General features: G+C 39.3%; 1 protein-coding gene and 1 long non-coding RNA gene across 3 annotated transcripts; one reads left to right on the plus strand and one right to left on the minus strand.

Annotated features, from left to right (window-relative positions):
• Positions 1 to 220: 220 nt before the first annotated feature.
• On the minus strand, positions 221 to 8,451 carry GNPDA2 (glucosamine-6-phosphate deaminase 2). 2 transcript variants are annotated; one of them, XM_054823433.1, is made up of 8 exons: positions 8,306 to 8,451; positions 7,883 to 8,108; positions 6,564 to 6,727; positions 6,149 to 6,250; positions 5,484 to 5,666; positions 4,972 to 5,156; positions 4,702 to 4,876; positions 221 to 1,263 (listed from the first exon to the last, which is right to left on the minus strand). In XM_054823433.1, exons 3-8 carry the CDS (start codon positions 6,685 to 6,687, stop codon positions 1,205 to 1,207), a joined length of 828 nt encoding a protein of 275 aa, XP_054679408.1. In that variant the 5' UTR covers positions 6,688 to 6,727; positions 7,883 to 8,108; positions 8,306 to 8,451; the 3' UTR covers positions 221 to 1,204. The 2 variants fall into 2 exon arrangements, with proteins under 2 accessions (XP_054679408.1, XP_054679407.1); XM_054823432.1 differs by lacking the exon at positions 7,883 to 8,108.
• A 67-nt stretch (positions 8,452 to 8,518) lies between these two features.
• On the plus strand, positions 8,519 to 14,154 carry LOC129206395 (uncharacterized). The gene is made up of 3 exons (XR_008577115.1): positions 8,519 to 8,563; positions 9,740 to 9,807; positions 11,033 to 14,154. It is a non-coding gene; the product is annotated as an uncharacterized LOC129206395 (long non-coding RNA).
• The last annotated feature ends 471 nt before the right edge of the window (positions 14,155 to 14,625 follow it).

Genomic DNA, 14,625 nt, shown 5'->3' on the forward strand with positions numbered 1-14,625 from the left:
CTAGGTGAAAAGTTAAATTACTGAAGTTGTTCTCTGTTGTGCTTTCTCCCACTGAATATTTTACACAAGGGCATGCCCCCACCCTCTGCAAAAAAAGTCTATATCAATAAACTCTTCCTCCTAGGTAGAAGGCAGCACAGGATTCCTAACCTTCCCCTGAAACCCTGAAGTATTTATTCATGCCAGAATTTTTATTAAAAACAAAACAATGTTGACATTATGGATTTATGTCTAAGTTTTACTTATATTCAAAGTAGGAAATAACATTCCTTGTAACAGCTCAATGTTTCTAATGATACAATGAGAGGTAACTTGCAAAGTGATTAACAGTTGACTGTAAATGATCATGTATTAAACTTGCAGACATTATATTTCTGTAAATTAACCTCTTCTCAGGCATTTAAGAGTAACATCAATGGTACAATTAAACAGGTACCTTGAGAAAGGAACATTTAGATTTTTCCTTATGTATAAAGCTCAATTACCAAAAATATAAAACTCCTAAAGTAATTTGAAACACATGAGAAGAAAAAGTGCTATGGCAGAAGTTCAATATTTTTATCTGTGGAATAAGTTACAACTTTCAAGAATTTGGTGCATTTTTAGGCACTGTTTTTGTATTTTTATTTGCCTGAATTGTACAGCAGGACTTGAGATGCCCCAAAACTGTTTAAGATAATTTAAGGCAACCAAGTGCAAAAGCTCAGTGTACATTAGATATATGTAAACAGAACATTTCATAGTAGAAATTGTACAACTATTACAAGTCCATAGTATTGACAAAGGCCAAAACCATTCTGCCTAGAGACACAAATGCAAAATGTAGTTGCACTAATCAAGCCAAAAATTACAATTTCCTGGAAATAAAGTATCATCTTCTGTAACACGAGGCAGATGCATTACATTGCTGTGCTAGAATAAGTGCTCTACTTTCCCCCCCCCACATAACATGCAGTCTCCCGCTGGTTTGTTCTGTTCCATTTAGTTATATACCAGCCAACAACAGAACTCCAAACATTAAAGCAAAATGTACAACACAGCAAACAGATGGAATGTCAATGTACAGATATTGGACCTTTTAAAAAATACAGTACCTAGGATTCCCCATTTTGAACAGTTTTCAGCATATTGCATAGCAGTGAACTCATCTGCTACCTAAAACTGTTGCTGTTGACCCACATGGAGTTCCTCTTCAATTCTTCTTTCAGTTTTCTTTCATACTGTACAGTGGGTCCACAAGCTTATTGTGCACATGCATTAAACCTTGGGGGGAAAGCAACAATGCCAGCTTTACATTAGTTATACTTTTTCAACATGTTTTTTTCTATCCACATTTTTATTTGGAGTTTGCTTCAAAGTATACATTTTAAGTAGTTCACTGAAGAGAATAACAATGACTATTCGAAGTAGTTCAAAATCAGAAGTTAAAGACAGGCTATATATTCCTGTATCACTTGAATACTAATGACATCTTCAGTAGAAAGTGAGCACAGATGAGACAGTTCTCTGATAACAGACCCATCAAAAAGTACATCTGGAATACTTTCAAATGCATTGACTACATGGGATCCACCCATCTTACCATTTTATTAAAAACTGCATAACAGCAACATAAAATTCCCTCACACCAAAATCTGTCATAAAAATCAGATGTACACATAATGATACTTTTACAGCTGGAATTGCAATGTTACAGCATTGTGCTATTACTGTCTTTGTCACTAATAGCATACTTGTGGTCCTATACAGACAAAACTAAAGTATCCAGACTGTTAATGCAGATTCATAACTTCAGCAGTTCAACTGTTTTCTATTCCAGCTGGGTTTTTTTTTTTGTCATTTACAAGTCATCCACAGCTGTGATTAGGGGAGTATTTTTTTTTCCTGGTAAGATATTTTGATTTTGAAAAGTGCTGAAGAGAAGGAGCAATAGGAAAAAAAAAAGGTGCTGCTTTGTTTACTTTGTTACAACTTAGTAAAAAGGTTACCTACATCTAGGTCTGTATGACATTCAGTCACTGGTATGTTTCTAACCTCATTTCACCTTAAGGACTAATAACAGTAACTGATCAGTGTTCACAATCTGCAAAGTAAAAGTCCATTTTAGCACCAAACTAAGGATTAACTTCTAAAATTACAAATTTAAGTAATATGCAACATTAGTAGAGAAGTTTCCTTAAAAACCACAGAAGTGTGACAGTAGTGCACATTTTAGTAATTATCTACAGCAAAGAATATTCAAATACCTTTGCTACATGATGCATCTGGTGGCAAACTTAGTGTCACTGCAGCAACATGAAACTTGAATAACTGTACAATCTGAGGCCATTACTGTAGGTGACCGCAACAAAAGGCATTTTATGCAGCATCTACTTCTAATCAGTGTGCAATTATTTAATATAAAATGCAGATGTTACTATTTCCATCTTCACTTAGTGACACATTCAGCCATACTAAACAGCAAACACACTCATAACTGACTCAAGAATCCAGCTCATGTTGTCTCTAGAGGTAATGACTTAGCTTCAGATATTTATGCAATAAGAAAACCCACCTTATAAGGCAACATAACTAAAGAAAAGTTTCTTAGATTTCATGAAGGATAACTACTGGGGTTGACGTACATGGGAAAGCTGAAGTCAGTAATATTTTTCAGGAGTTTAACAGTAAGTATTAAGTATACATTTGATACAAAAGCCATTTGTACTTAAAGAATAACAGCTGCACATACTACTCAAACTAGAATTATGTTTTGAACTTTAAAGCATTTTACTTCCTAGCAGTGTTTTTCTCTTCTAAAAAAGGGAAATGAAAAGGAGATAATTACGTACTTCCTAGAGGCATGAAAACTGCTTACAAAGTATTGCCTCTGCCATATTTAATGAAGGATATTTAAATCCTGTTAGTGAAATTGTTTCAGGAAAAACAGTTAGAAGCATAAGCTTTTTTAAAGGTATGCAGAGTCCTTACTTGATAGATGACAAAGCAGTTATTTCAAAGTCAAGTCTCACTGTATATTCCAGTATGCTTTGAATAAACAGATTGCTGCAGTTTTAAGAGCAGTATGCACAAAGTGGAAAAACTATCCTGAATTAACTTATCTGCAGAGTAATTTGTAAATTCAAAAGTCATTTTCCACTTCATTGTGCAAGAAAGTTACCTTTCCTTTTTCCAATAAGAACATTTAAGTACACTTGATAATTTTAACTTCTAATAGGTTTTCAGAAAGTAAGAAAAAAAGTGGAGTTATTCTAGTTACCAGCCAGTGCAGTACTTGATTATCAAAAAGATTTGAAGCTTCATATAGTTCCTTGAGATTTTTTTAAATGGTGAAAAATTGCAGTAAATAGCTGCCACAATTAGCAGTCATTAAGAACTACCTAGCTTCCTAAGAAGTCTAACCCGAAGATCAAGATTCAGAAATAATTCCAAGTTTGACCCACATTGATTTCTCCTCCATCTTAAAAGGGGGAAAACCTCACTGATTTGAGAATAGGTAAAATTAAGCAAGTTTAAAGTAAACAATCTTTTTAAGAGTTCTATTGCTCTGTATTACAGGGTATTTAAATACAGTGTGACACAATAGCACACATTCATGTAATGTAGCCCTTGATTTTTTAAAGCAGTTTTCAGTGTCACTCATACCAAATAATTCTACATTAGGTTTATATCTTTCCCAAGCATAGCTTTTGTTTATATGAAATACAGGATAATATTTAAAATTTATCCAAGCAGTTAAAAGGAGTTTGTCTTTGAAAACAAGAATAAGCCCTATCTAGCAGTGTGATACAGGTAAAGACTAACACACACACTACATAGCAAAGAACAGGATACTGAAAAATCCAAAATTAACAAGTTAGCCACAAACGATGTCAGGATAACAGTCACATCAATCCCAGAATTACAGTCTAATACATACATGGACACTGGTGATATAATGCTCTATAAAGTACTTTCATAAATTACAAGCCTTTATCTCAGGTGCCTCGATGACTACAAGTATTCCATGCTAGTGAGAAAGATGAGTGATTTACATGATTGGATTTGCTGTGCTAATATAGTTAGGAAAAAACCTACTTTTCTGAGCTTCTACAGACTCAGTGAAACAGAATTCACATCTAGGAACTTCCAATGACTAAAAACAAATCTCAGCTTTAAGCTTGCCTCAATATACCTGCTACAAATAGGAAAAGCACAGTAAAAGGCTGCAGTGTATTAAAAATCAGTATAGATTGTTACGCTAATTGCACTGTATGAAAAGTGTCCTCAGGTGGCTTCAAAATCTGTATCACACATTTCAATTTTACTAGACAGCACATTAGAGCACATAGCAAAAGCAGCATGAAAAATATACCAAGATTATTAAATGTATCAAGTTTTCTTTAAGTGAAACTTTCCAGTATATTTAAGACCAGTATTCTGGAACACCACACTGCTGCTGTTTTACATACAGTTGAAGATTACTAAACTATCATTTCAAATTGGAAGCAAAGGAAATATTTTTCCAAAGTTGATTTGTCAGGAATGTAAGGAAGACAAGTTATGCCTCCCAGCACTTTTCCATCCACAAGAAATAAGTTAACATGTAGTATTTTGACTATATAACATTATACATTTTAGCTAAAGTGTTGGAAGGCTCAGACTTAAATGAATATAATTAAATAATTTTTTAATACATGTAACCTCTGATTCAGTGCTCACCTTTAAAGTACTTCACAGTTTTAACTCTTAGCTCTAAAGTAGCATCTTCATCACACACAAAGATAGTACGAGGGTGTTGCTGGAAAGCAGAAACTGTCCACATATGATTGACTCCTTCTTCAATTGCTTTGTACAAAGCAAAAGCCTTATGTGCACCTGTTATAAGAATCATCACCTGCAAAACAAAGGTCTCTTTACTATCAATCCCAGTATCAATACCAACTAGTCTCAAAAACAGACACATGCAACTAGAACTAAATGAGTTCTTACTTCTCTAGCATCCATCACTGTACCCACACCAACTGTTAGCGCCATAGTTGGTACTTTAGATAAGTCTCCATCAAAGTATTTAGCATTTGCCAAAATGGTGTCCATTGCTAAAGTCTTTAATCTTGTTCTTGAAGACAAACTTGATCCGGGTTCATTGAATGCAATGTGGCCATCTGGACCAATGCCTTTTCAAAGTTAAAAAAAGTAAATCATTCCAGACCTGCGAGTCAACAATTATCCTCAAACATTGTAAACGAATAAAAAAGCTTTAAGACTCATTCTTTCCTTTTGGTTCCCCATTTTCAATACAAAGCATTCCAAACTTACTTGAAATTAAGTTATTAGAAACTTGGACACCAACTATTACGCTTTGGTATTCACACTGATTCTTTGTTAGTCCAGAACTTACACCATAATTGAAAACAGGGGGTTTAGCTAAGTTACAAAAATAGTCATTGAAGAGTCAGTGTATTTGTTTGAACCACAACTAACCACACAGCATTTTGTCATACCTCCAACAAACAGATCAATCCCCCCTGCTTCTTCAATTTTCTTTTCAAATGCATCACATTCCGCCTGTAAGTCTGGAGCATTCCCATCAAGGATATGAGCATTATTTGGATCTATGTCAATATGTTTAAAGAAGTTATTCCACATGTAGGAATGATAGCTCTCTGGATGATTTCTGGGAAGCCCTGAAATAATTTAGAGTGAAAGTAACACATTACAAGTTTAACTAAACAGCGTTAATTCCAGTCTATGTGTAACCGATGTAGGGCATGCAAGGCAAACCTAGGTCAGTATTTGAAATTATATTGATAAGAAAGATTTCCTGTTGGCATGCACAAGGTAATTTGTTTACATTCCCTTCGCATACATCTTATCACAAAGACTGTAAAGTCTCCAAAAGAAATGCAGTCACAATATTACATGACAACATACTTTCTACAGAAGTATTGTGAAGTACTGAATTTAGCCCAGGATCCACCTATTTATTATTTGGATTTTCGTGGATGAAGGAATAAAGAAAAATGGTTAAGATGACCTCACAGACAGAAGTCTAACATAGGAGTACAAACATACTAGACTGACCTTGTGCTTTGATAAAGTATTTAACAGTTTTAATAATAAAAAAATTATCAGTATAGTGTGTTGTCAAATAATTAGCACATCTTACCTACATATTCATCCATGTTGAAAGTCTTTACATATTTGAAAGATAGATCTCCATTCTTGTGATATTCTATCAGCTTTTTGTAGCATCCCAAAGGTGTACTCCCTGTTAAAGAAATTTTTTCTACTGTTCTATGTATCTGCACAACATTTTCAGTTCATTGAAATCTCTTCATAGTCAAAATTTTGCTACAATGCTCTTCAACATAAAAAATCTGTTACATTTCTCATTTAATGTTTCTCAGCTTCTCAAACTGAGAAATCACAACTTTCTACACAAATCAAATCCATATTTAAAAAGAAATATGTTGGAGTATTACCAAAAAACGTAGTTGCGATTTTAAATACTGTATCTGTTAGCAATGACACAAACATAGTTCTAGGTTTAGTCATTTACATAGGCTTTAAATGAAACTTGCCTGTTGGTAGACCAAGCGTGAAATATCTTCCTTGACTTGGCTTGAATTGGATAATACGATTACAGATGTATTTTGCTGCCCATTCACTAGCCTGATCATAATCTTCAAGAATTACTAGCCTCATTATGGCAGTGAAGAACTTGTATGATAAAATCAACTTAAACCTGGAGAAAATGTCAAAACTTTAAAAATAAGCACCATATGAATAGTTGCAAAACTCTTAGATTACGGAAGAGATAAAAAGTGACCTTTTATACAGATGACTTATAGTGCTAAATAAAGGATATTTTACTTGCATAAGCACATTGCACTCTTGTGGCCCTTGTTCAAGCTAGACTGTTGGACAATCAAAGCAAAAGCTACAGAATCCAAGTAACAGATTACAGTCAAAATATTTATCAAAATTCACAGACTAATTTAAAATAAGTTGTAGGAAAAAGCTAAACCAAAATGAGAACAAGCCATGTTGAACTTCAATCTTTTAATTAGTTGTTACTGTTACAAAAGAGGAAATACTCTGCTTGAAATAAAAGCAAACGAACAAGTCAACCAACACTAAGATTAACTCCTTTTTCTTAAGGCCAGCCGAATACCTAAAATTTCAAAAACAAGGCCTAGAATAACCCCATGCTTCTATATTCAAAGTATGTAACTGGAAGTAAACAATTAAAACTCCTTTCACTCCCATTCTAGCTTCATAACAATGCTTTAGTAAGCTTATTAATCTGTAAAAAAAAGTTAAAGCATTAGAGATATTTGAAGTCTTTACAATTCACAGGAAAAAATACCTATGAGGTCACTTTTTTCCCCCAACATAACTTTAAACAGAAGTCAGTCAGTCATTCTTTCTAGGCTCTGATTTTTAGTATAACTATATCAACTATTAAGATGATATAGCTTGAAAACAAGCTTGGCTGTTAAAAGTACACAAGCATCTCTTGTATTTAAGTGAAATTAATTTTTCCATGAGTTTTTGCTTACTAGAGTCAGGTAATTATCAGAAAGACTGAGGCTTTTAGTTTGCAATGTATTGCTCTCCTCTTCCCAGGTCTGAGCATGCCTGACATTAGCCAGAAAACAACACAGCTATCAGAAGGCTAAGGCCAGCTAGGTGCCAAACCACCACTAGCACACACTACCCTTGCGTGACCCAAAATGAGACGCCACTTTTAGAAGAAATATGAATTAAGCTGCAATAGTGCTTAACAGGGTCACACACCTGCTCTTCACACTGAAGGAGGAAGGAAACGAACACCACCTTGCGCTGACCGTGCTGCTTCCTCTCCCCGGACAGTAAAACCGTGACAAGTCAAACTCACCTTCGCAGAGGAAGTGCTGTTCCACAGGAAAAGTTTAACGCTCACATTTCCTCAAGGAGGACACAAAAACAGGCCACCAGAAGGAGATCCCGCGGCGTTAGGGCCGCCTCACAAAGCTTTAACGACTCTACCCAGAGAACACGGTGATGCTCTCCAACAGAGGAGACGCTCGCCAGCGGGCACCAGAACGACCACGGATTTTCGGCTGGGGGGGGGGTACAGCTCCCTTTTGGGGAGGTTGGTGAGTGTGCACTGTTAGAGGAAGGCACCTACTGCCGGACGGCCCCCAGCCCGCCAGCACAGCTCCCCAAGGCCCGACGGCCTCCCCCTGACCAGGGGCCTGCGGCCACCACTGCAGCCTGCACAGCCGGGCCCAGCCTCACGCACCCGCCAAACAACCCGACCCTGCCCAGCCCCACTCACCCCCAGCAGAGCCCACAGCAGGCGCCAGCAGAAGCAGAGCGGCACGGACCGGCACCGGGAGGGAGGACGGGGACCGCCACCCGCCGGAGCGCCCCACAGCGCCTGCCCTCCCACCGCCAACAGAACCAGGCGCGCAACCCGGAAACACCTGGAGAGGACCGGAAATAGCTGCACGGGTGGGCGGTGCCGCGCATGCGCAGGGGCAGCGGCCTCCTTAAGGCGGGATTCGGGGCCAGCAGTGGGGCTCCTTGAGGGGTAGTGGGTGTTGTCTCTTTGCTTCTGTTTGCTTGTTGCAGGGGTAGGGTATGGGTGGAGGAGGCCCCTGCCCTTAGGGGAGGGTCTAGGGAGCTGCCTGTGTGGTTGGGGCGGGTGGAGGCTGCTGTAAAAGTACTGATCTGCTTCATAGGCTAAGCTAGTGTAGGGCCTTTGTGTGAGGCCTTCTCTTAGAGCTGTTATTCTGGGGGAAGCAGGTGGCACACTGAGATCTTAGTGAGAAAAGCTTCCCTTTGCTTCAAGTAGCTATAAAAAAAAGGCAGTTTATAGTTATTGCAAAAACAGTAGGTAGGGCATTGACATCTTTTTTTTTACTTTAAAAGCAGTTGCAATCTTACAGATGTGGTTAAGCTATAATTGAAACAGCTATAGTGTGATAGATCTTGCTGGCTGGGAAATGGTTAATGTCTTAAAGGCTGCTCTTCAGAACTGAGTAAGGAAATGGGGTGGGGAAGAAAAGAGGAAGCTATGTGATTCTGAGTGTATGCAAATGCCATGGGCTTTGCTGAGATCCTACCATCTTAGAAAACCAGGATAAATCTGTTTACTGGGCAGGAGTATAATTTACAGTACAAACATAATGATTGAAGGCTAAAGGGGGGCAAGCTAATAAAGGGAAGGAACAAAAAAAAAATCAGGACTACTCATATGAACACTAATACATTTTCTGGTAACCTGACTTGAACTATTGCAAGGTGGCTTAGAAAGATTGAGTAATATTTTGCCAAGGGCATGAAAGATGTATTTGCAAACTTGTGAAGAAAAATAAATCCTACTGGAGTCTCTGGAGCTTGGCAGGCAACCAATAAAAATATCCTTTGTTCCAAAATCTGTCTTTTTTTGAATTTCAGATATCAGCAACTTAATTTAGCTTATGCCTGATCTTCCTATAAAGTTTTTATCTCAGAAGTTTTATGAGGTACTCAGGAAAATTGTTTTTTCTTGTGCCACTTTTTGAGTCATGCTCTGAATCTCTGCTGCTCTCACTGTTTCAGGGTATGCTGCAGTGGAGGTTGTGATTTTCAGATCCTATGTAAAAAACTAAGTTTTGCTTCTAGATTTCCATTGTTTTTTTCCTACCTGTGTGGACCACGTGTAACACTTCAGTGGTGAACTACTACATGCAGCAGACTAGTTAACACATTTCTTTGGTATTTCTAGGCACTTAAGTACCTATAGGCCTGAAGTCACATCCCCAGAACTGTAGGGGACATCCTTTTCTTCCCCAGGTGAGCCCAATTCTATGAAATGTAAGCTCAATGTAAGATACTACTTAATTATTTTCTCATAGTCAAGCATCCATCTGTGCTGTTCTTCATCAGCTCCCTGCTGCCCTTCTAGGGTTGTCTATTCCCTTTCTCTCCGCTGTTGCCAGCTTGTGTCCCTGAGGGCAGCAAGAATGGGCTTCTCCACTTCCCTAAAACCTTTACTTACCGTGATCTCATGGTGGTAGATGGTTTCTGAGGATTTTTACCCTGCTGTATACTTGCTACCTGCTGCCTTAACAAGATGCGAGTGGAGCGTGCCTGAATGGATGGTACAGCAAGAACGGCTGTTTGTGTTACCCTCGTTTCCCTTGGCAGAACAGCGTCATTCAACGGTCTCTCAGGCTTCCCATCTCTGTCATTCCATTCCTAGCTCTGCCCTATATAGGTATGACCCTACCATATATTCCTTGTTCTGCCCTAGTCCATTGGCTTTGTTTATCACCCTGCACATGAAGTTGTTAATAGGAAACTGAGATTGTTCGCACAGGTTCTGTGTGTTTCCACAACTTGAAAATTCACTATGTTCATCGCTAATGAAAAACTCTTAAAATTCAGATAAGGGACTCCCCCCGGTGTTGCATGTTCTCCAGGAGCTCAGAGAATACGTGATGCACTATTCTACGCTCAGTGGAACTTCTTGCGCTTTTTCCTGCTGCCTCCAAATTCTAAGCAACCTTCTGTGTCTGTTCCCTTTTAGCTAACTTGGCAACATTATCTAAATTACTTCTATTAGACATGCTCTCAGACAAATTCCCTGTCTTTTGTGAGCAATTCTGCCTCTCCTTGTTAGTATGCTAATGCATAGGGTATGATTTTTCCCAAGCCATTCTTCAGGTTTTCCTTTCTAATTAGTAGTAGATGTGAAATGCTCTGTGTGCACTGAATGTTGTTACTAGCAATTAGACAAAAATCTTAATTCCTTATTAGGTTTCATTGAGTAGCATTAGAGATTTCTTAAAATCTCACAGTCATAATATTTAAAATCCCAGTGTTTTTCTGTTGCTTTTCAAAACAGTATTTCTGTGATACACTTTTTCAATTTTTTTCTTAATGGCCCCTTCTGTTAAGTATTAAATCATTTATGAGTCATGGTGATCTGATTTTTATGTATCTGCTATGATTGGGTGATTTTTGTGTTGCTTTTTTTAAACATGCAAATCTTAGGTGTCTAATCTCTGTTTTTAAGTGACTAGGAATTTAAACTGAATGTACTTCAGTAGTAACCAACCTGCATCAAGTTTTACCCGAGGAGGGCCACCTGAGCTTAGAAGGCTGAATCTCATCTTTTGACAAAGTGGTTATCCCTTCAGATCCTCTCCTTTTTGGTGTGAAGAACAAAGGATCCTGCTCAAAGTTGGGACCTGTGAAGGAAAATGACTCAGATGGATGTTGACATGCAGGAAAGACTCTAAGAAGCCCAAAAGGTTGCAGTGAAAATATTTGTCAAGTAAGGCATTAAATGTAGAGGTTGAGAAACAGATAATTGATGAAAAGGCTTAAAAAAACCCCAAACCAAACAAACAAAACCCAAAACAAAACCAAACAAAAAGACTAGCTCTTTTCCCTTTGCTGAATTAAACTCTGCTGTGTACCGGATGTGCATCTCAGGAATAAGGATACAAAATAACATAGCAACTGAAACCTTTTAGAGGGTGATGACCAGGGACAAGGAAGAAAACTGCAGTGAAGAAAAGTTTGGGTGTTTTTTTTTTTTTTTTAATTTTCAGAGCTCTGAAAGAATGTGAAGAGAGTGGTAGGTAACTGTACTCCATTTAATGCCACAGGGTCAATAGCCGCCTGTTTTTCTCTGACTAAAGCTGCGTTTCTGGTAACTTCATTTGTCTTCTGGACATAAGCCTGAGGGGACCAAACCCATCTGGCAGCTTTGGTTGCTGGTTGCAAACACTGAGGATAGTTTCACACACTCATGCACCCCTGTACTTGTCACAGCTTTCTTCAAAGCTTCCTTGGTTAGATCTCGCCACGTTTCCACAAGCCAGGGAGTACATGGCATGTGATGTCTTTTGGGTTTATGTTTTACGCAACAATCCCATTGGAAGTATTTTCCAGTAAAATAGGAAACAAGATTCTGTGATGCCAGGAATAGCATCTAGCTAATATTTAGCACCATCTTAATTTTCATTGGCAAGGCTTTGAGTCAGTTTATGAAGCTATACACAATAGCAGATAAGCACCCTATGCTTTTGTTTTCCATTTCCGTTCTCACTTGCCACATGTCAGTGCTTCCTACATGCATTCTAGTAGAATCTGTACCCAACCAGATGGTTACCCAGTGCCAGCTGGTTCCAAACATAAGAGTCGATCACTACAGGGTAGGCATTAAAGGTGATGAGGGGAGAGGCGTGTGACTTAAGTATTGTATCATCACCCTATTACCTTATTGCTGGTGAACTCCTCAGTTCTTCAAAGTAGGGGTTCAGCACTGGAGTCTCCTGCTCAGTACTACTTCATTTTGCCATGTAGAGAGAGCTGATGCTGGTTGTGTTCCTGTGTGTGTCTGGAGTGCCAGGGTATTTCTCCACAAGCATCTCTTTCAAGCATCTCCGCCTGAAGCAGCAGGCAGAGCTGCCTGCCACATTTCCTCCAGATGAAACCTTTCCCTCGTTACTGATGCGTGTCAGCTGCCTCGTTGGTACGAGTGCACAAATTGATGGTTGGCTGTGCCCCTGTAGTGGGGAAATGTTCTTGATGTGTGCAGGGATGCTGTTGAGAGAAATTTTTGATCACGTGCTCAGCTGTTGTTTAAGCTTGTTCCTTTCAGAGTGCACAGTTTAGATGGTCACCATTTCTGTCCTTTCTTCTCTCTCTCCCCTCTCCTAATCTGCTCCTCCCTTGAGCTGAATGAGTGAGACTTTCCAGCCCTTCCAGGAACATGACTGGGCTGAAATGTGTACAACAGGTAGTCCACTTGACTCGTATGGTATCTTTTGTGAACTGAAGCTGTTTCTAAAGGTAGAAAGAAATAAGGGGTACCAAGCACAGGGTCCTTTGCAGGCTTAAGACAAAAGTTGTGCCTCTGCCTCAAGCTCTGTGCAATGAGGAAACACTTTTTTTTTTTTTTCCTTCTTTCTACAGGGAATTGCTGTTTAGTCTAGTGCTTCATGGAAGTTTTATATGTGAAGAAGACTGACTGGTTTTGAGGCCTTTTTGCAAGGGGTACTGTGACAGCTGTTAAGGAGTGAATGACAAGGGATTTACGTATGGGCATTTGCTCTGTGCTGACTCTTGTTCGCCCAGTTAGGCGGCCTGATTAAAGTGTGGGTAGGCTGATTCACACCAGCTGCAGGACCATTGCCAGAATGTGGCCTGCTGAGTGATGAGGGGAATAAGACATCCGTCTTGGGTGGTTGAATTCTAGCTGGTCTTAAGCATCTCCTTCAGAAAAATGTGAATAGCTTGAATATGGAGGTTTGTATGGAGTTGAATATATGAATATGGAGTCAAATGGATTGCAGCCCACATGGCAGTGCTTCAGAATTTAGCTAGCATTGGTCATTTCAGACTCTTACATGAATAGACTTTCTATTTTAACTGCACACATGATGGGAAAATCAATATTCTGATTATCTTTTCTCAGGAAGTCACAGTGCAGGCACACAGTATACCTGTAGTCCTGTGTCACGATATACTGTCAGGCAAATAGACGGCTGCTTGTACTTCTCTGCCTCCTCTACCCTCAAGTTTTGAAAAGACAGGGAGGCCACGGCAAAGTGCAGAGGAACAGGAGAGCCTGACCCTGATGTGAGTGCTCCATCTAGAATTGCATATTGCCATGTGCTGCACAAAGCCAGTGAGAAAGCAGCAGAGGTAGTAGGTGTTTCAGTGGGGATATTAATGAGATCAGGCACAAAAATATGCAGGATATGTTTAATACTCCATCCTATTCCAGTTCTGCACGTGGGAAATAGGTTCCCTGTTTTTGCAGCCAGCAAATGTTTTACTAGCTTGTACACAGGCCATCCTGTGACAGTCAGCTCAGTGCTTGGGAGTGTTTCGGGGTGTATGTAATTTGTAAGTATTGAGAAACTCTGTGAGTCCCTAGTGCTCATGAAAGTGTTCTCCTTTCAGTTTGTGCAAAACTAAACCAGGATTAAAAGTTTCATGCTAGGCTTTTGAAGATGATGAGAGATAACCAGAAAAATCACGCTTAGTGTTTTTTATTAGTACTTGTAAAGACAATAATGTTGCATCCTATTTAATATTGCCCCTTGTTTTTGAAATCAACTTTTTTAGAAAAGCTTGGGAAGACCAGAATTGTAAAACAGCTTCAAGAAATGTAGTTTGCACTTATTATCTCTCTCTTTATTGAATAAACCTTGTAAATATCATCCTTGGTATTTTTTTAAGGTTTGGGGTTTTTTGGGGGGTTTTTTGGGTTTTGTTTGTTTGTTTGTTTTTCCTTAAAATGCCATTATTTCAACAGACTGACTTCATGTGAAATGAGCCGTCCTTTCCATCTGTCACAGGGCTGGGGGCGCGGGGCGATGCCGCGTCGCGCCCGGCAGGTGGCAGCAGGGTGCCGCCGAGCCGAGCCGAGCCGAGCCGAGCCGAGCCGAGCCGAGCCGAGCCGAGCCGAGCCGAGCCGAGCCGAGCCGAGCCGAGCCGAGCCGAGCCGAGCCGAGCCGAGCGGTTTTCTCTCTCGTCAGATTGCTGCCTCCCCTCACGGACCGTTTCTGCTTCTGCCGTGGTTTTGCGGTCGTCTTAACCTCTTGGATTCAGCGTTGCAAATCATTAGTTAGTTAAATAACTCGATGTTGA

The sequence above is a fragment of the Grus americana genome, chromosome 4 (genome assembly GCF_028858705.1).
Source record: "Grus americana isolate bGruAme1 chromosome 4, bGruAme1.mat, whole genome shotgun sequence".
NCBI classification, from domain to species: Eukaryota; Metazoa; Chordata; class Aves; order Gruiformes; family Gruidae; genus Grus; species Grus americana.

What these genes read in the sequence shown, in the direction of transcription:
- GNPDA2 (XM_054823432.1), bottom strand. Translation starts at nt 6,687, where the DNA reads ATGAGGCTAGTAATTCTTGAAGATTATGATCAGGCTAGTGAATGGGCA. An exon ending in CACGCTTGGTCTACCAACAG is followed by an intron (nt 6,251 to 6,563) that starts GCAAGTTTCATT and finishes TTTCTTTAACAG; the next exon opens with GGAGTACACCTTTGGGATGC. An exon ending in CAGTGATGGATGCTAGAGAA is followed by an intron (nt 4,877 to 4,971) that starts GTAAGAACTCAT and finishes TTTGTTTTGCAG; the next exon opens with GTGATGATTCTTATAACAGG.